This window comes from Alosa alosa, chromosome 15 (genome assembly GCF_017589495.1).
Source record: "Alosa alosa isolate M-15738 ecotype Scorff River chromosome 15, AALO_Geno_1.1, whole genome shotgun sequence".
In the NCBI taxonomy this organism is placed as follows: Eukaryota; Metazoa; Chordata; class Actinopteri; order Clupeiformes; family Clupeidae; genus Alosa; species Alosa alosa.
In genome coordinates this window covers 18,265,051-18,284,713 of record NC_063203.1, presented here as the reverse complement: position 1 = coordinate 18,284,713, position 19,663 = coordinate 18,265,051, and the positions used below count along the sequence as shown (strand labels likewise).

At 41.8% G+C, this 19,663-nt stretch overlaps 1 protein-coding gene and 2 long non-coding RNA genes across 5 annotated transcripts in view; 2 read left to right on the top strand and 1 right to left on the bottom strand.

Annotated features, from left to right (window-relative positions):
* Nucleotides 1–1,871: 1,871 nt before the first annotated feature.
* On the top strand, nt 1,872–2,696 carry LOC125308770. Its single transcript, XR_007195966.1, has 3 exons — nt 1,872–1,963; nt 2,223–2,347; nt 2,608–2,696. It is a non-coding gene; the product is annotated as an uncharacterized LOC125308770 (long non-coding RNA).
* A 1,485-nt stretch (nt 2,697–4,181) lies between these two features.
* On the top strand, nt 4,182–6,350 carry LOC125308769. Its single transcript, XR_007195965.1, has 4 exons — nt 4,182–4,270; nt 4,813–4,961; nt 5,050–5,147; nt 6,265–6,350. It is a non-coding gene; the product is annotated as an uncharacterized LOC125308769 (long non-coding RNA).
* Nucleotides 6,351–7,860: 1,510 nt separating this feature from the next.
* Nucleotides 7,861–19,663, bottom strand: part of tbrg1 (transforming growth factor beta regulator 1) — a 28,151-nt gene continuing 16,348 nt past the window's right edge. For all 3 annotated transcript variants that reach the window (XM_048265355.1, XM_048265356.1, XM_048265354.1), the window contains 5 exons: nt 16,838–16,984; nt 16,261–16,358; nt 8,863–8,973; nt 8,545–8,705; nt 7,861–8,085 (listed from right to left, as the gene is read on the bottom strand). In XM_048265355.1, coding sequence (XP_048121312.1) covers nt 7,991–8,085; nt 8,545–8,705; nt 8,863–8,973; nt 16,261–16,358; nt 16,838–16,984 — 612 coding nt within the window. In that variant the 3' untranslated portion in view covers nt 7,861–7,990. The remainder of the gene's footprint in view (nt 8,086–8,544; nt 8,706–8,862; nt 8,974–16,260; nt 16,359–16,837; nt 16,985–19,663) is intronic.

Genomic DNA, 19,663 nt, shown 5'->3' with positions numbered 1-19,663 from the left:
GCTCTCACGACAATCGCGCCGTTAAACTTAAATAGGTTAACATCACTCTAAGTTCGCCTTCAAGCAAGGAAAGCGATGATTTGAAGACATCTGTTTCGTTGGAAGGGCAAGGGGTAGCAACAGGGCAACACAGAGACAGGCCCGATGGCAGGGCTGTTATGAGAGTATTAAAATATGGGATATTCAATGGGAAAACATTAAAACGGCAAGACAGCGGGGAAAGTTAAAATACGTGATAAACACGGAAAAAGTTGGCATGCATTGTGTCGGTCCCCGTGCACAGGGATTATTTGTCATACTATTAATCACATATGATTATTTGTGAAATTGTGCAAACAGGCGCAACACATTTGAAAAGGAAGGACTGGTAGCATGCAAGCTCACGGGAAAGATTGATTTAAGAACGTTATCACAGTGTGTGGCTGTGGCGCGGGCGGAAGACAATTGGCAGGGGAGGGTCATGTCTTTTTTAACAATTCTGTCGGAGGGTCATTGAACAATTTCTAGCAGGCAAGAGAGGGTCATGCAACTTCCAACTGAAGCACTCAAAATTCCTCCGGTGGCCCCTTCAATAAATAACGATCAGTCCCTAGATTGCTGCTGGGCTATATGTCTTGGTTCTGTTAACAACTCATTGTCAAACACATAGCCTATCTCGCGGTTGCATCCATTACAAACAAACATGCAATGTGAACGTTTGGGATTGGGGAGAGCACTAAATGCTCTACTGAATAAGCACGAAGTCAAACCTTTAAATGAAAAACACTCTTTAATAATCCAAAAAATAAACCGCTAATGAAGTAAACTTGTGACCATCAAAATCGTTTATCGCTTGTAACTCCATTGATACCAGGGACGTAACAGGAAGGCATTTGGCTGAGCAACGGAGGTTAATATGCTCCATGTTTTGTCCAAATGATGACTGTCTATCATCGTTGCACTTTCGGAGAAAACCGAATGTTTCATTCGTCCCTGTTTCAATCGTCCGGTTGTACCTACTCAAAACGCAGATAGAACCTTATTATTCTAAGGTAGCGAAATAGCGTTCAGCATGATTCATGCCCAATTAATTCCCCTGTTAAAGTGTTAAGCCTTTGTAGTTTGGTTTCGTGATAGCCTATGATAACCGGGCGATGGCCAAATATGTGAAAACGTTAAAATACAGTAGGCGATAAACCCGGAAAAAGTTGACAGTGATTTTTTCATAATCACTTTGGAGGGTCATAGAAAAATGTATTGCTGGCGAGGGAGGGTCACGTCTTTTTGGACTAATGCTCCCAAAACTCCTCCGGTAGCCCCTAAATAACGAACAGTCCCTAATGAAGTAAACTTGTGACCATCAAAAATCGTTTATCGCCTGTAACTCCGTGATAACAGGACTTAACAGGAAGGCATTTGGCTGAGCAACGGAGGTTAATATCTAATAATAGATATATAGACTTTATTTCTGAATTGTTGCACTGTTGGACTTAGCCTACTCATTTGCACTATCACCATGACACTCACTCACACCGAGCACCTTACCTTACCTTACCTTACTATGCACAGAGAATCACAGGCTGTCCCTGCCTCAGTCATTGCAAGCGCATCTGATTGATTAATCACCACTATGTGGATACTGTTATAGAATTGATTTAGATTAAGTGTTAGTTAGTATAATTTGTATTTTAGTATATTCTTTATCTTCTACTGTCCTTATTGCTTAGTTGTGTTTTTATATTATATACTTTAATTACTTTTTCTGCTGTTAATGAATGTGTGTGTGTGTTGTCTGTATGCTACTTGAGACCTACTGAAACCACTTGCTACATTCCACCTGTTCGGTTTGGGCGCGCGTATGCATTTGGATATCGTGTTTGAAGAAAGAAGAGAAGTAAGTAACCAAGAAGAGGAAAGTGTTTGTTGCCACAAAATCGATCTGACATGGAAGATTTTGATGATGTAACGCTTGCCACCCTCAGAGGTAATATTGTTTATTTCAAATTTAATTTAAGCTATTTCAATCGGCTAGTTCGTCAAATTCATGCTAAGGCGCTAGTCAGCATGGCTAGGTATCGCTAACTAGCATATTTACTCATGTCTCTGTTGCAACATAGCTTGAATGTTATCCTCCCTTGTAAGTCGTTTTGGATAAAAGCGTCTGCTAAATGACTAAATGTAGATATTGAGTTTAACCAGAGAAATGTAAACTAATGTTTGTGTTTGTGCTTTATACTCAACAGCAGCTAATATCAGCGAGGATACCCTGCACACACTATCTAGAGATGACATTAGGGATCTCTTTCCTGGTCCTGAGCACTTTCTTCGACGGAAAGATATATGTCTCAAAATCCACGCCGAGGACCATGTAAGAAAACTACAGTGACTAAAACACTAGCACTTAACCAGTGGAGGGCGCGCCAGCTTTTCACTCACCTAGGGTCTCGCATGCCTTTAAGTCTTTTGCAAACTTAAGCAGGACTAAGAAATTATTGTGTAGAATAAAGGTTATTATTATTAATATTACACTAAAATAATCATTATTACATTTTTATGATTATTATACTTTTGTTATACAATAAAGGTGTTATCTTGTATTCATGGGTTTCATCAGGTCCCTTTCCACAGGTGTATAAAATCAAATGTCCTGTCAAATCCAAATCCAAAGCTCCACCTGCCAATAAGCAACGCCAAGTTGGGGATGCTGATGAGAGTCTTAGCTCCACCTTCAGTGATTTGTGATTCCAGCACTTCAACGCTCATCTTGGAAACATCACCCAGGACGAGTACTCCAAAAAGGGCCAACCAAGTATACCAACAGGGGGACAGTGAAGATGAGTCATTCACACTCACAGGTATTTTACATTTCACTTGCATGTAAAACTATTCAGATTAAGTGTTTCAGGTAATATAGTTAAAGTGGTAGGTTGCATTTTATTGTACTACAGTCTGACTGCACTGCAGTCTTTTGTTTCCTTGATTTTCAACCAGCATGCCATCAAAGGCCATTAGCTGTAATGTGGAAAATTATCTATTGACCAATGACCATTAGTCTCATAAAAGAATCTTCACTGTCGATCAAAAGTTTATGACCACTTTAAATTCTCTTGTTATCAATAGAAACACACATAAGAGTATCCTTCAGGAAATGCATCAAACAGTTGTAAACAGTACATGATGACAGTCAGTAAGAAATAATGATTAGAAAATAAATTATGACTGTACTCCAGTCTTAGCCTTCACCAAAAAAGCCACCTTTTGCAGCAATTACAGCCAGGCAGATCTCTGATGGTCCCAACCCTCATGCTGCCTCCACTGTGCTTGACAGATGATGTGAAGTATCTGTCTAACATCTGAGTTGGTAAAACAGGATTTGTATAGTGTGAAAAGTGAAGGAGGAAGGCTACCATACCCATGCCATGCTATATACCCTGGGCCAGTTTTATCTATTTCTTGTCCCCTAATCAAATGATGTCCACAGGGTATAGCATGGTGAGGGTAAGGTAGCCTTTCTTCAAGACCACTTTTCACTCTTTATAAATCTCCTATTTTACTACCACGTCTTATGTTGGACCTATACTTCATGCCATCTGTCAAGCACGGTGGAGACAGTGTGGACGTCTGGGACCATTAGATTAACTTGGAATACTGACAGCAAGAATACCCAATGCCTGCCAGGCTGTAATTGCTACAAAAGGTGGCTTGTTTTTGATGTTTGAAAGTTTGAAGGCCACTTTGACATACAAAGTGATAATTGCCATTAAAATCAGCATTTCTTACTCTGACAGTGTTGTCATCGTCCTGACAATGTTTACATCTATTCGCTCCATTTCCTATGCTCAATGATCTCATGTGTGTTTCCATTAAAAACAATAGAATTTAAAGTGATCACAAACTTTTGACCAGCTGTGTATGTTTGTGGTAAGCAGCCATTCCAGTGAAATACAATGGAAGGCCTGTATTCTCCAGTGAAAGCCCACCATTGGTCTAGTTGAACTGGCTCTGTGATGGCAAAAGTGAGTGCTTCTGCTTTACTGTGATGTTTACTGTGTGTTTGTTTCTCTATTCTTTGCAGTTCCTGAGCCTATGGATAGTGAGAAGGTGCAGGTGCGGCATTATAGCACACTGCAAACAATGTTTAAGTCAAAGAAGCCTAAGAGCTGCTGTCTCACAACTGCTCAACCTAGAGTTTCCAGCTCGTAGAAAGTTTATTGATTCGGATACCATCAGAGAGCAAGATAGGCCTGCCAAGATACTTGAGGCCTACCCTTGCTTCCGGGATCTTGACCATGTAAGACAACCTTTTCGGCTGTACAACTTTCATCTCTCTCCCCCTCTTTCTCTCACATCCCTCTTTCTGTCACCCACTCCCCCCAACCTCTCTCTCTTTGTCTCTCAGCCCCCTCTCAACTCACTTTCCCTCTTTCTCTCCATCTCTGTCCACTCTCCCTCTTTCTCTATCTTTCACATGTTTGCTCTCTCTCCATCTCTTTCTATCTCTCTGTCCCTTTCCTCTTTATGTTTCTCTTACTTTCTCCTTCATGTCTCTCTCCCGCCCCTTTCTCTTTCTTTTCATCTCTCATCTCTCTCTCTTGCTCTTTTGCTTTCTGTCACTCTCCCTCCCCTTTCTTTAATTCCTCCCCCATTCTCCTTTGTCGTTATCTTCTCATCCCTCTTTCCCTCTTATTCACTTTGTCCCTCTTTCTTCCTCTCTCTCCTTTCTCCTTCATCCCTCTCTCTCTGCCTCTTTCTCTCATCTTCCTATCCTCTCTTATTGTTATTAAACTATTAAAACAGTCATTCATTTTCTTTGTTGTTTCCTTTCCATTTCAGATCATAGACGAGTTTCGTCGAATTGTTTAAATGGACAACATTGACTTCTTCAAAGACTTGAGAGATGGATGGGATTCATTCTACAGTAAGGTCCAATACTATGGAGTGGTGAAGTGTGTAATGAAGCCCCCCCCTGACTATGGACGGCGGTGAGTAATATGGTGTGGTGGGGTTAGCAATCTGAATATTGAGTTCAGTGTTTATTTCTCATCTGATTTTTGTTTTCTTTTGATTTAGTTGAACATGCCATCGCCGTCTTCACCGCTTTACCACAGCTCTTTCCCTCACAGTCAAAGGCACGCAGCCAAATCGAGGCAATTTTCCACGTTTTAACAGTGAGTCAGACATGACTCATGTTTCCTTTGTAAGGACTGGTGTACACTAGGGTTGCAAAATTTCGGGAATTTTCAAAGTTGTAAACTTTCCATGGGAATTAACGGGAATATATGGAAATAAACTGGGAATTTTTAATATGGCAAGTTAGTCTATAACGGGGAACTTAAATGTAGTGGGCAAAACCCCATCTTGCAGCATAATATTAGTTAAAACAACCTGATTTAATGCAATTTCAGTCAAATTTCTACCCTGCACATATGTCAATCCCATGCACACAGCAATCAGCATAGGCTACTAGACATAAAGGAAACCTATGGTGTGTTCATGTGCATGGGGAAAATACATTCCCAGTGAAAATGTCATCTAGTGTGGGAATAACTGATGTGAAACTGGGGGAAGTTTGCAAACAGAGTTGCCCAGTTATTGGCTTGTCGTCACTTTTGTCATTCAAATGGGTGTACGTCATTTTGCATAAACTGTAATGGGAAGATTAATCTGTCTGATTAAGCTTGACAACTTATATATAACTTAAATAATCTATAAGGTTTGGTTAGGGTGGTATGTTGTGTCATTGTATTTTTTTATTTTTTTTTACCATTTTCTGGGATTTTAACTGAACAAACTGATAGTCAGTTAATGTTCCAACCAATCGGATTTTGTTGTTGACTGGCGTGGTTTATCTTGGGCAGTTCAGTGGTTTCAGTGTTGCTAGTTTAAGGTGCTAGTAAAACATAGGCGGAGAATGGGATTCCCGCTAGCATGGTAGCTAGCTTTGTATGCTAAGCTAAGTGAAAATACGAACAAACAAATCATATTGCTTATTACGAAACAAAATGTTAATGTTTGTATATGAAACAGTATGAATTACCAAAAATTCCCATAATTTCCTTTAATTCCATGAAAGTTTCCAATTTGGAATATTCCCAATATTCCCCAGCTTAACTTCCCATGAAAAGTTTTTTTCCGCCCCTTTGCAACCCTAGTGTACACACATACAAACATGCTCACAAACTGAGAGGCTAACACATCAATTGCATGTAAACCAGCAGGAGCGCTTTAAAACAAACATGAGTGAAACAGCAGTCATGTTTGATTTTGTCCACTTTGTCTTTGCAGCCCTCAGAGAACCCGGACACTTTCCTGCGCACTCAAAGCATATCCAGTTGTCCTGTTAGGAGAAGAAAACTGCCTTCTCGCCGTTGGAGCAACAACATTGTGCACATTTCCGCGCGAGAAATTTCATGAAACGATCCTGTACCTCATGGGCTGCTACTACATTTTCCACCTACGTTACCCAAAGACTATCTGCACACTACTCTCTGTGATACAGACTGAAGTTGTCGGAGACACACTCCATGATGGCGATGTCACCCCTTCCTACAAGAAGGCCATTGGAGAGTGGAAGGAAGGCCTTCTTAGAATGAACAGGTTTCACATGTCCAACTTCCTCTTTCTTTCTCTCCCTCTTTCCCCTTATTCTCTCCCTCTTACTTTTTCTCTTTCATCTCTCTCTCTCCCCCTCTTTCTCTCACATCCCTCTTTCTGTCACCCACTCCCCCCAACCTCTCTCTTTGTCTCTCAGCCCCCTCTCAACTCACTTTCCCTCTTTCTCTCTGTCCACTCTCCCTCTTTCTCTATCTTTCACCTGTTCACTCTCTCTAACTCTTTCTATCTTTCTGTCCCATCTCTCTTTCCCTCCCCTTTCTCTCTTCCTCCTTCATCTCTATCCTTTTATTTCTCTGCCTTCTCTTCTCCCTCATCTTTCTCCATCTCTCCCCCTCTTGCTCTCTATCTTTCTCTTACTCTCCCTTTGATCTCTCTCCCTCCCTTTCTCTCTCATTCCTCCTCCCCCAGCCTAATTGAGCATCATGGAGATTTTTATTTTATATTTGTTGTTTGCAACATGTTTGCAGCCCAAGCATAAAAACCTGTTGTGTTGGTTTGTGACTGGTAATTCAGCAATAAACACTTTTGAACTGCATTTATGGTAGCCCATATTGTCTTATTTCAAGATAGCTTTACTTATCGTGTTCTCAATACAAGAAAAAAAAATCTCAGTGTAAGCATCATAAGTTATTTCTACAGGCTAATATGAAGCAAAACACACTTATTTACAGTTTTTTGATTTAAGACTTATTGTCTACTATAAGCAAATATTCCTTCCTTCCAGTTATTGAATATGAGCTATATGGCCTTATTTTGAGTTAAAGGTTTGCCTAGTTTTAAGAATGCAGGTAGCAAGAATTTCTTACTAACTTTGAGAATTCTTACCAAGAAAAAAATGCTTACCCCATTGGCAGATTTTTTTGGCTTGAAATGCATGATTTTAACCTCATTTTAGGGATTATTTTTCTTGTTTCAAGTGGGGCATTTTTTGCAGTGTTGATGTAAGTAATCAACTCAATACTGTGTAGGCGCATGAATAGGGTATATTTAGGTCTTTTTCTAAACTTTCCCCTATTTGGATTCTTCGGGGCTTTTTTTCCCTTACTCAGGACATATTGAGGATACAAAATCAGTTTTCTTCTGTTGCAATTTGTTCAACGTTGACCCCTATTTTTGCTTAAAATGACTGGACTATATTGTACCCTTCATTATTTCACTTGGAGTGGGAACCCTGGAAATGGTACCAGTACAGGAAATCAATTTTTTGAACCCAACGAGAGCAACTTATGAGAACGAGCCTTCACAGAGGGACACACACACAAAAACCAGAATGACAACTTGTTATTCCAAAAATAAGAAAAAGGCTGTTCTGGAAGATGAGGACTGATTGATCGGTCCTACACAAGCTGGCCCTGGTGCCTGCGTCTCTGTGTGCTTGAGTGTGTGGCAGATCATGTTATGTTCCAAACTGTGAGGAGGAGGTCGCTGTTGGCAAAGCACCAGTACTCAGGAGATGGTGATGGGAAGAGCCAGGGGCCTGTGGGGGCCGACCTGCAAAATCGTACAAAATAAAATTGAACATCACCTCAAAGTACACCTGAGAGGATGCAAGAGCCCCTCAGAGGGTGGCACAAAAAAATGGTGTTTGTCGACAAACAGAGAATGCGTTCTTGAACCGTACTTTGTTTTTAACCTGCTATCTAGTCAAACAGCTCACATTGCCACCAGTTTGGAACGGAACCAAGGATAAGTCATCAACAGAGGGTGTTGCAAGCATACAGTAAACAAAAGTTACTGCGATGCATAAACAGTCTATAGTATACTGGTATAATTTTCACTTGAGAGCCATTTTTGTTACTTTTAATGAAAGAACATTTGTGGAATTAGATTTTATGTGATGACATTTGTCTAGTTTATACCTTTTGTCCTTTTAAAGTAGTGTGTTGCAAACTTTAGCACCCAAAGGAAAACTTTAGCACCCAAAGCAGGCATTTAGCTGTTCCAACTCACCAGAGATGGCACTGGCTGGTCGCTCTGGCGACGCGCCGCCACTGAAGCCTTGCTGCTGCCGCTGGAATGCCTCGAAGTTTACAGACGCATCATCCTCCGCGAGTGTGTGTGGTACCTGCCCGTCACCCGGACGACAAACCTCAAACCGAACCCAACGGTAGCTGTAAACCAAGATGCATTAGTCAGAAAATACACTGCATAGGAATATATTCCATTAATGCAGTAACACACACACACAGCTGTTGTAGGGTGACCAGTCAGTATTCACACACACACTACTCACGCACGCATGCACACACACACACACACGTAACTTACTTGCTACACTTGCGTGCTCCAGGGCAACTCTGAATGAGATTCTGGATGGTTGGGTGAGAGTAGCCAAAGAAGTCTGCTCCAGATGGCACTATAGGGACCTGTGGCTTACCCCTACAGAGAGTGGTTAGACAGACACGGACAGAGATGAGAGGGGGAGAAGGAAGTAAAAAAATAAGAAGGGAAGGAAAGCTATTCATCTCTCTCTCTCTCACTTTCTCTATATATACAGTTAAGAACAAAATGATTCATACCCCTGGCAAATATTGATGTAATGTTGATTTTCTCTTGAGTAATATGTTTGTTCTGACTGAAAATGACACTGCCACATGCCAAAAGGTAACACAATGTGGTAGAAACATAGGATTATTTTTTGATTCTTTTTTATCTTTTTTTTTAACATTTTTATGAAAAATGGCATGTCCAAAATTATTCATACCCTTTTTAAATAATCAATGAAAACATCTTTATTTGCCATCAAAGCTCTCAAAGTGGTTCTTCACCTCAAAGTACACCTGAGAGGATGCAAGAGCCCCTCAGAGGGCGACACAAAAAAAATGGTGTTTGTCGACAAACGGAGAATGTGTTCTTGAACCGTACTTTGTTTTTATAATACCTACCAAGCCTCTCCATGTCTCCACAATGATTGTAGACCGCACCTTTTTAGCAGCAATCTGGGTTTTGAGGCAGGAACGATTATTTGCCATCACTCTGGCCTTGTGCTCACTTTTTTGACGGATTGAGGTCAGGACTCTCGGCAGACTGCCTGATCTTTTCCACCAAAAATCTCAATGTAGCCCCTTGTTTTAGTGTTACCGTTTACTTTGAGAAATTCACCAGGTCCCATTGCCTGAAAGACACCCAAAACGAATAAATTTCTATAGCTATTTTCCACATTGTGGATGGTGTTTTGGTGCTTGAAATTTTTACTCCCTCTCAAAATGGATCACTTGTATCTTGGATGCTGATCATGGATCACTCTTCTCCAAACATGCACAACTCAGCTAAACCTTCATAAGGGCACACCTGGACATTTTTTAGCTTTCACTGGATTTTTTTTGACATGGCCTGAGATTGGCATACAAAAGAAACGTTAAATTCCAATGACAGCATGTCCATTTCAATTGTGGGGGCTAGAAAGTATTCTTTTGGGATGTTTTTCAACCAGGGGCCTACTGCACAAAACTAGGATAAGGGATTAGGCCGGGATATCTTGGTTATCCTGGCTCAATTTATCCGTGATCCAGTTGCACAAAAGCGGGATAGGGGGCAGCAGGATATGTTATAAGTTATATGTTATAAGTTACCATGGCGATTTATTCTGTGGAGCTAGCCTGCTCCAGACCAGGCTAAATTCCAGGATCTATTTAATCTCATCCCTTATTTCAGTCAGCAGTCACCACAAACGGAAACCAAGTTATTCCACTGCCCACCACACTTTATCACATATAACTAGACCCACTGTCATTATTTAAACGTCTGTGATCATTAATTAACTTTTACACATCGCCATTCCCGACCTGTCATGCCACAATGCGACGTCACGGGAGCACCGTAACCATTGTGCGCGTGGTTGTCACGACAATAGTTGCAATATTCTCCTAAACAGAGGTGTTGCTGTTTGTTGCTGTTGTGAAAAGGCTATCGCTACCTACGTTACACCGTAGAAGAAGCAATGAAGCCGCTCTAGTTGCTATGGGGAATCAGTTAATCTGTGATCGGTGGCGGGGTCTATTTGAGGGAGCTGCGAGCGTGCACTTATCCAGGATAGGTTTCACCTGGCTTGATGAATCCGTGTCTGCTCATCCTGGCTTGGTCTTTGTGCAACCAATTAAGCCTGTACGCTCTTGTTTTAGATTCATTGAGCGCAGCTCAGTAACTTATCCCGGATGTCTTAATTCTGCTTTTGTGCAATAGGCCCCTGGTGACCTTCTCAAAGTAAACAGTAACACTAAAGCAAGAGGCTACACTGAGATTCTGCACATATTCTGCTCATTTTCTTACTTAACCTGTGGTAAAAATTAAGTATTAATCCAAAAAGTAACTCACTCAAAAAGGTAAGCTGACCGCACGACGCCGGAGACAGGTTACAAACACCCAAGCATCTTAGGCAAGCATGAGAGCAACAAGTCTATCGCAGACAAAGTCTTACCATTACTTATAGAAAAAAGTGTTCTTAATGGATTACAAAGAAATAATAGTGCCAACACAGGTGTTCATGATGGATTATAAAAAATAGTGAAAGAGTTGTCATGATGAGAGATTAGCTGTTACTAGTTCTGACCCCCTATGGGAGGTGGACTTCAGGTCATGGATAAAAGGAAAATCAAAAGTACTTTTCCCTTTAATGTCTACATGTCTTTAAAATGTAGCCAGTTGGACAATAACAACCCTATTAATCATTAAACAGCTAACTAATGGATTTTTTTGAGCACTTTGGTCAACCACAGGTTGTTTTAAATTGTGCTACATAAATAAACTTGACTATGACTATTGGAAATTTTCCCACAAACCCACCCATGTCACAAAACAGGAAAGTAGCTATCTATTCCTCTGGCAGCATATCAGACCCATCCATCTCTGTGTGTGTGTGTATGTGTGTGTGTTGCTGTACCAGTTAAAAATTGACACTTCATTCACGATCAAGGTGATTCACGCAGCTGGGTGAAATGTAAGTACAACTGCAGCCGCTTGGGGGCAGCATAGTCTGCTGTGGCATTCCACGGTCGAACCGGACGGCGCATTCGACAGCAAGGGCTGTGATTGGCCGAGTTTTCAGCGTTTCTCTGTGTTTTTAGCAGCCCCTGCAACATGCTAGTCCACTGTAGCCTAAGCTTTGTACATAATGTTTAACATAGTTTTGGATTCAGTGGCAAGATTTCTTGATTGTACAGTGCCGGTCTCTCAGTAATGTTTTAAAATGAGAGCTTCGTCAGCTGGCAGTAGGCTACTTTGTCGGTAGTCATGAGTTCGCTTGCTAACAGAACATAAATATGCTGCCCAGAAACCTTGTGAATAGTTCTGATTTTTTTTTACTACACTAACGAGGTTGAAATATAGCCTTTGCCTACAGCATCTCCTTAACAGTAATGTTAACAAAATGACAGTATTCATATGACAAAGGAAAACGAATTCGGTCACTCAAGACTGTGCCACAGCAACCAGTGTAGGCTACAGTCCTACCCAATAGGCCTACTCGAAGCAGATAGCGTTGTCTGACGGTCGAGTGGGTTAATGCGCGTATTTCCAGAACAGGTCTGCAACTTTCAGGTAGCTCGGAGTTCGAATCTAGGCAGGAGCAGAGCCATATAAAGGCCTAGGCCTATTGTTATCATTTTTTGCAAGGTGTTGCTCCTGGCAATACTTGTTTATAAGACGTTTGGTGATTAATTGATAGCTGTTTTTGGGACACGTTAAACGTTCTTTATAATGGCGATACGGGGGGAGTAAAACGACTGTTACAACTGTAGGCTACAATGATTGCAATACAAAAATATGCGTGTTAGTTTAGTTAGTTTTGTGATTTTTTGCACTTTTTTTGCCTCATGTGTTTTCAGGTTTGAGGGCTTTTTTTTGGCAAGATTGACCTTGGTAGACTCTGCATATGTTATTTCTCCGTATGGAAAATAAAGTCAATTTTCGACACACGTCTGTTATTAGTTCTATAAGAAGTGTTGCTTGTTAAAACATGTGACTAGTGAAACTCAAATGATTTTAGAAATATTTAGCCAAAGCCAAAAAGTGTTAGAGAGGAGCGACGCCGGTGCAGCTCAGATGTCTTCTTAATTTTCTTTATTCTTTAGTAAAAGGTGCAGAACATTATTAAACTTTAAAGACAGAATACGCACGCAGGCACAACTAGGCTACTTGTTGTTTTCTTTTACCTGGCTATCTATAGGGCCTATATGGTTATCAGCACACAATGTTGGGCTAATTCACTAGTTATGGATATCACAAGTTTAAACAACGAAAACAGAAAGGATGGAGACAGCAAAGCTAGAGGAGTTATTCCAGATGGGCAAGAACAAGGTAGGCAATTGGTGTGCTTGTCAGAATGTTAGATTACAGCTGTTTAAAGCCAGACGTCACGGTACGCTAGAACAAAACTAAAGGTAACTTTAGCTATAGGGCTGTATCAATTTGTCCAAATTAATAGGTCATCGTAGACGTTGTTGTTGTATTATTGCATGTGGATATTGTTATGCTATGTAGGCTACTTTTTTTGCAATGCACGGACCTAAAACCGGGAAACGGACAAATATTGTACACGCGTGAATTTGTTTTTGAATGCATATTGATCAGTTGTTAACTAATAGGCCTACTGTAGGCCTAGAAGTTGCATTTGAAAATGTTACTGTTGTAGGCTGTTTGTTTTTTTATTTTAAAGTGGTTAGGACCATTACACACCAATTTTGAATAAGCCATACTGCAATACCGATTTCATGGTTGCACCATGCACATGTTCGCCGATTATGTGGCCCTCAGTAACCTATAAATTCAATGATGTGGGCTCTATGAAAATGAGTTTGACACCCCTGCTCTAAAATATCTGTCCTGGCCTGGTTGCACCGGATTGTGGCCAAACGACAGAAGCGCGGAGAACCCTCCTTTGTCTACCAAAAAGTGTTACTTTGTGCCCCGCGCTCCCCCACTGCTTGTGAAAGAAGGGGGTAGGGGAGGGGGGGCTTAGGGCCCGTCCACACGGAGACGCTTTTTAGGTTAAACGCAGAGGTTTTGCTTCGTCTTGGCGGCGGCCCAAGCGAATCCTGTAAACGCACTGCCCGAAACCCGACTTTTTCTGAAACCTGGTCCCAGAGTGGAGAAATCTGAAACCGTAGCCCGTTTGAATTCGTTTAGACAGCGAAACCGCACATCCTGCTTGCGTATCGATGATGTCACCTCAGCTGCCCTGGATAATGCATTCTAGCTACTGTCTGTGACGCGAGAGAACTTAAGTTATTAGGAAAGTGCGGTGTAAGTTCAGGCTACATTAATTTGTGCGTAGTTCCAGTGTCATTCATTTATTTTACATGTCTTACAACATATATACATGCATTCACAGTCGAGTGAAATCAGATATAAGCATACAAAGACGCTTAGAACTCACGTTAAGCCGATGGTAGAACACTGATTGCAAATGCACGATTTGATTTGATGCAGGCAAACGTATTGTTACTAACGAAGGTTTTATAGCAATATTAAATGTGGCGACAGAATAGCCTAGAACTTGGGTAAGCCTTGCGTTTAGTGATAGCCAAAACTAATGTGAATCACGGACTACAACCAAAGAAAGTAAAGGTGATTAGTAGGCCTACCTCGTTAGCCATATAAAGGACGGACTGCACCCTTCACAAACCGTAAAATAAAGTTTATTAGTTTTACAGTTGACTACAGTTGACAGTTCACCATCAGTCCACACAAACAATTCTGGTTTCCTTGCACTAGCCATTTTGTCATAGCTTATTCTGTCTGTTTGTAAAGCACAAACTTTGGTCAATTTCTGTAAAGAAACAGTGCCACCTATAGGCCTGGGGTATGAAGTAACGTGTTGAGTCGTGTTGAGATGGATCCGTTTGGACGCAAATATTCTTGATGCGGTTTCAGGGAAGACGGAGGAAAAAAAGATCGGTTTCGTACGTGTGGACTAGCCCTTAATGTCCCAAAATGGCAAAGTCATAATGGTAGGCTACAGGAAGTGGGGGGAGGGTATGGGATGACCAGAGCCGTCTTCGCTGTGCTATTCAGAAAGCATCTTATTGTCTTTCCAGGCGCACACAGCTCGTTATAACCCAGGCATGTCCAAAGTCCGGCCCGGGGGCCAATCACGGCCCGCGGTCAGATTTCATACGGCCCGCAGCTTCGGTCTTATAATGTATTATTTATGGCCCGCCTGCACTGTCAAACAGAATAAATAAATCATAAAACTTGAAACTGTAATTCCTCCTTTCACCAAATGGTGGCAGCACCACTTTAATACTATCAGTCTCTGCATCGGTGCCGCGAACCCCTCTCCGCTCATTTCTGCCATGGCCACTGCAAAGAAAACGAGGAAAGTTGACAGTGAGGGCCACCGCTTTCAAGAGAAATGGGAATTACAATACTTCTTCACTGAAAATCAAGGCAATTGTGTTTGTCTAATTTGTAAAGAGACGGTTGCCTTGTTTAAGGATTTCAACGTAAAGAGACACTACCAGACTAAACATGCTAACACATACGACAAGCTAACAGGGAGTGACCGTGCTGAAAAAGTGAAGCAGCTCCAAGCTTCACTGGCATCACAACAGCGATTCTTCACGCGGGCCTATGAGTCAAAAGAAAATATCACCAAAGCAAGCTACGAAGTGGCCATGTTAATAGCTAAACATGGCAAACCTTTTACTGAAGGTACATTTATCAAAGACTGTGTTATGAAAATGGTGGAGAACATTTGCCCTGAGAAGAAGCAAGAATTTGCGAATGTTTGCCTGGCACGTAACACTGTGGCACGGAGAGTTGAGGACATATCGGCGGATATTCAGAGCCAACTGGGGGACAGGGGAGAGGCTTTTGATTATTTCTCATTAGCCTGCGATGAAAGCACAGATGCATCTGACACTGCACAGCTACTGATTTTTTTAAGAGGAGTTGACAATAACATGAACATAACAGAGGAGCTGCTGGTTTGTGAAGCTGTTGATGATATGAAACTACTATGGAGTAAAGTTTCTGGGATCATTACCGATGGTGCGCCTGCCATGGCTGGTGAGCGAAGTGGATTGTCCACACTGATCTGCAATAAAGTCAGCGAAGAAGGAGGTAACGCCATTAAACTTCACTGTATAATTCACCAACAGGCTCTCTGCGCCAAACATCTCAAATTTGATCATGTTATGAAACCAGTGGTAAAGGCAATCAATTCTATTCGCTCTAAAGCATTATACCACCGACAGTTTCAGCAGTTCTTGCTTGACATCCAGGCTGAATACGGAGACGTAATATATCACAACGATGTGAGGTGGCTAAGTCGGGGGTCCGCACTGCAGCGATTTTTCGGTGTTGAAACTTTTGTAGTTAAAAAATGTCCGAACAAACTATTGGCCCCTGGGCATCTTCACTTTATCAAATCTGGCCCTCTTTGCAAAAAGTTTGGACACCCCTGGTATAAGATATATAAACTCACGCTATTGTATTATCATATATGTTTGGTAATGGCTCAGCTTTCTCTGATTGTTCTACGGACTTGGAAAATGCATCATGGAAGCAGTAAGTCAAGTCGTATCAAAAATAGTAGTGGCAGAACTCCAGAGTGACACCTTGTGGCTGTTTGTGTCAACTGCAGTTTGTGCCATTTCTGCTGAGAAAATGGGGTGCGTGATTCCTGAAGGAACCCGTCCAAACTTAACGGGGACCCACTGTAGTTACCGGATGGCCGTGATGGCTTTCAGCAGGTTGGTGTGACATCCGAGCGCTGAAGAGGCCGCTATGGAATTCTGGGGGTCATCTTCCGGAACAATCTCAAACTGGGGATGAGGGATCAACGCATGAATGGTACATAAGCATGCACGGTGACACATCTCTTATCAAAACTGTGAGCAAAGATTAACATCAAACTGAACCTTCAGTTCTACACCTGGTGATCTATTGATAACACATGTGGTCTATCACTCTGTGTGTGTGTGTGTTTTTGTGTTGGGTGGCTAGCCCTCATGTACTTGATATACCCACATGTACTCAGTTCAAATTGATGTAAAATCAAAGACAGTGTTTGTGAGAGATATGTGTGTGTGTGTGTGTGTGTGCGCGCGCGCATGTGAGTGTGTGTATCCCTGTGAGTATATCTGGATGTGCTCATTACATGGTGGGTGGTTTACTGACCCGCACACACTTAGATGTGAGTGTGTACTCAAGATCAAAGCCATTCCCAGAAGCTGTATGGTCAAATAATGTGTGTGTGTGTGTGTGTGTGTGTGTGTGTGTGTGTGTGTGTGTGTCTACCTACCTGAGGGCCAGTGCCTCCATCTTTGATCTGGCATGTGTACAAACACTGCTGGTCTGGACTCTTCATGCTGGCAAACACACGCGTACTGCAGAAGCCCACTGGATAGATAGAACTCTCGTCATGGAAGGGAACACGGTCTGTGATGATCTTACACAAAAACACACACACACACACACTTAAGCGTTATTATAGGTGGAGGTAAATCATTTCCAGTGCTCTGTAGAAGAGATTTTACATTTCAATGGGATTCAGATAGTTAAACAGAAACAATTCAAATGGAATGGATCAAAGATCAAATGGAAAAAACATTAAACAACCGCAACATTTTTCATACCCGTGTTCCACAGGCATGAATCACAACAAGGCCAAGAGGCACAGCTGGAAACAACTGATCATCTTCCCACGCTGCCTACTGTTTGTCCTCCTCAGCCCAGCACAAAAGGATCAAGTGAGTCTGTTTGCCTATCAAGCTAACAACCACTCCACTATCTCAAACATCCAGGAGGCGAGTAAGCTACTGAGGAGGAAGAAGGCAAGCCCCCAAGCCCTGCGGGAGCCAGGTCCACTCCTCAGGATGTTTTTGCTACCTTTTTTTCACTACTATTTCCTGTTATCTTATACTGTGGGCCATCACAAGTTGATAATGACCACCCCCAACTCGGTCCCGTTTGGTCTCAGGGGCCCAAAAACACCCTTTTTGGGAAAAGCTTTTGGCGGAATTATACAATTGTGAATATTAAGGTACTGCAGCTACATAAATGGTCATATAACCCTACAATTTTGCATGGTGTATCCTGAGACATAGGGGAAACTGACAAAAAAAGATTCTGGGGATTGCTGCCTTTTTGCTGTCAAATATCACCCTCAATATACCCTAAAAGACAAAAAAAATGTCTATCCGCCTGACAAATTGTCATTAGTGATAATCTTCAAACATTTTATTATACATATCATTGCCTCCAATGTACATGAAAAACTTCCCAAGTTTGTAAGCTTCAATTTAAGTCCAAGATGACCTTTCTATCTGGGCGGGGGCGGGGTTCCATGTTCCATATGTGTTGTGCATGCGCATTACTTGAAAAGAACTAGCTCCAGTTATGTGAAGGTAACGATCTCTTAAACATGTGAAAAACGTGAACTTGAAGAAGTGAAAATTTAACAATATGAACTATGAATATTGAACAACTTGAAGCTACATCTATAAGTGTGAACATGCTTAACAAAATATGGCAACAAAACATGGGAACTAAAAACGTGCATTATAAATTTTCCCTGCAACAAGAAGGTTCCATCTGGGGGTGATGGAAGACAGTGACACCCTCAGTGTGTTTGAAATGTCCAGTGGATTGTGCAATTTGGTCTTGCAGTCATTGCCGAAAACCCGGCCTCGCATAGATACATGGTGTGAAATGGTAGCAACGTTTTCAGCGCTTTTACGGCTATCTCGGGATATTCTGCTTTGGTTTTGATCCAAAAACCCGCCAGAGAGGTTTCCTCATACACACTCTTAAGACCACCGTCATTTGCAATTTCGATCAACTGCTCTTTCTCCTGCGCTGACAAGTTAGGACTATTCAATATCGACAAATGGGTTGCGGACCCACTCATTGGTTTGCCGTGGATCTTTGGAGGATGGGAAGTAACGCTCCCTCCTCTCTCTCCTACTCAAGCGAGTAGGACGCATTTCACACTGCTCCTGCTTCACCTATCCTTTTAGCAATTTCCACTCTTTTTCATTCTTTCATTCATAAAACTTTTAACTAACGTGGTTAGTTTTTTACTTGAAATGAGCCAGCAAAGTCAACGAGCAAAAACTGAACGGCAATTCACCTTGAAGTTGGATTAAAACAAAATGCGCTCCTCCGGCCAGAGACCCAGGAGATCATGCCGAAAATGTACTGAGCTAGAACAGAGGATTTCTACTTTGGAATCAAAGATGCATGCCCTTCCATCAACGACAGATGAACTACGAGAGGCATCTCATGAAGTGAGTACAGCAACTACTGGAAATGCAGAGAATGTAACCCAGCAGTCTAATATCACTGCTAATAGAGCAGATGAATGCATCGACCTCACAAAGGGAAATGTGAGTACAGAGCCTTGGCACAGGCAAGGTGCCAGACCAAAAAACAAAAAACGTAATACAAGAACAGTAATTACCTCAACACCAGTAAATTCAGATGTTAACTTCAGGCCTCGTATCAGAAATACAGAAAGATCAGCAAACTACTACAGGGCTTGTGGTCCTAAGGGAAGCCCACAACCCCTAACACTATGGAACAGATTTGAATGCCTCCGGGACGTGAGAGAGGAATTTCCCAGGGAACAGACCCAAAGCAGGCAGCGATCAAACCACAACAATAGAAAGATGGGCACAGACAAGAAGCAGCACTCGACACCTATTCATCCCACAACCCTGGGTCCTAGGCTTAACTCTGCTGTGAGACATATAAATGGGGAAAGGATGATTGTATGTTGTTTCCCAAATGCTTCAGTGTCTGACACAAAAAACAAGCTTGCAGAACTGGTGTCAAAATATGCAACTATCAAGCGCATCATTGTGCATGTTGGAGCAAATGACATCTACAGAGAACAGCTGTATGTCAAAGAAGATTTCAAGGAACTTTTCTCGGCCCTATATGAGCTTGGAATACAAATTTTCATCAGTGGCCCACTCCCAGCAGAGGGAAGCTTTGTATTTTCCAGACTATTCAGTTTAAACACCTGGCTCGCAAAACATGCTTTTCAGTTGGGATGAATTTTATTGACAATTTTAACCTTTTTTGGAATCGCAGGGGAATACTTCAGACCAAATAGCACAGAGCT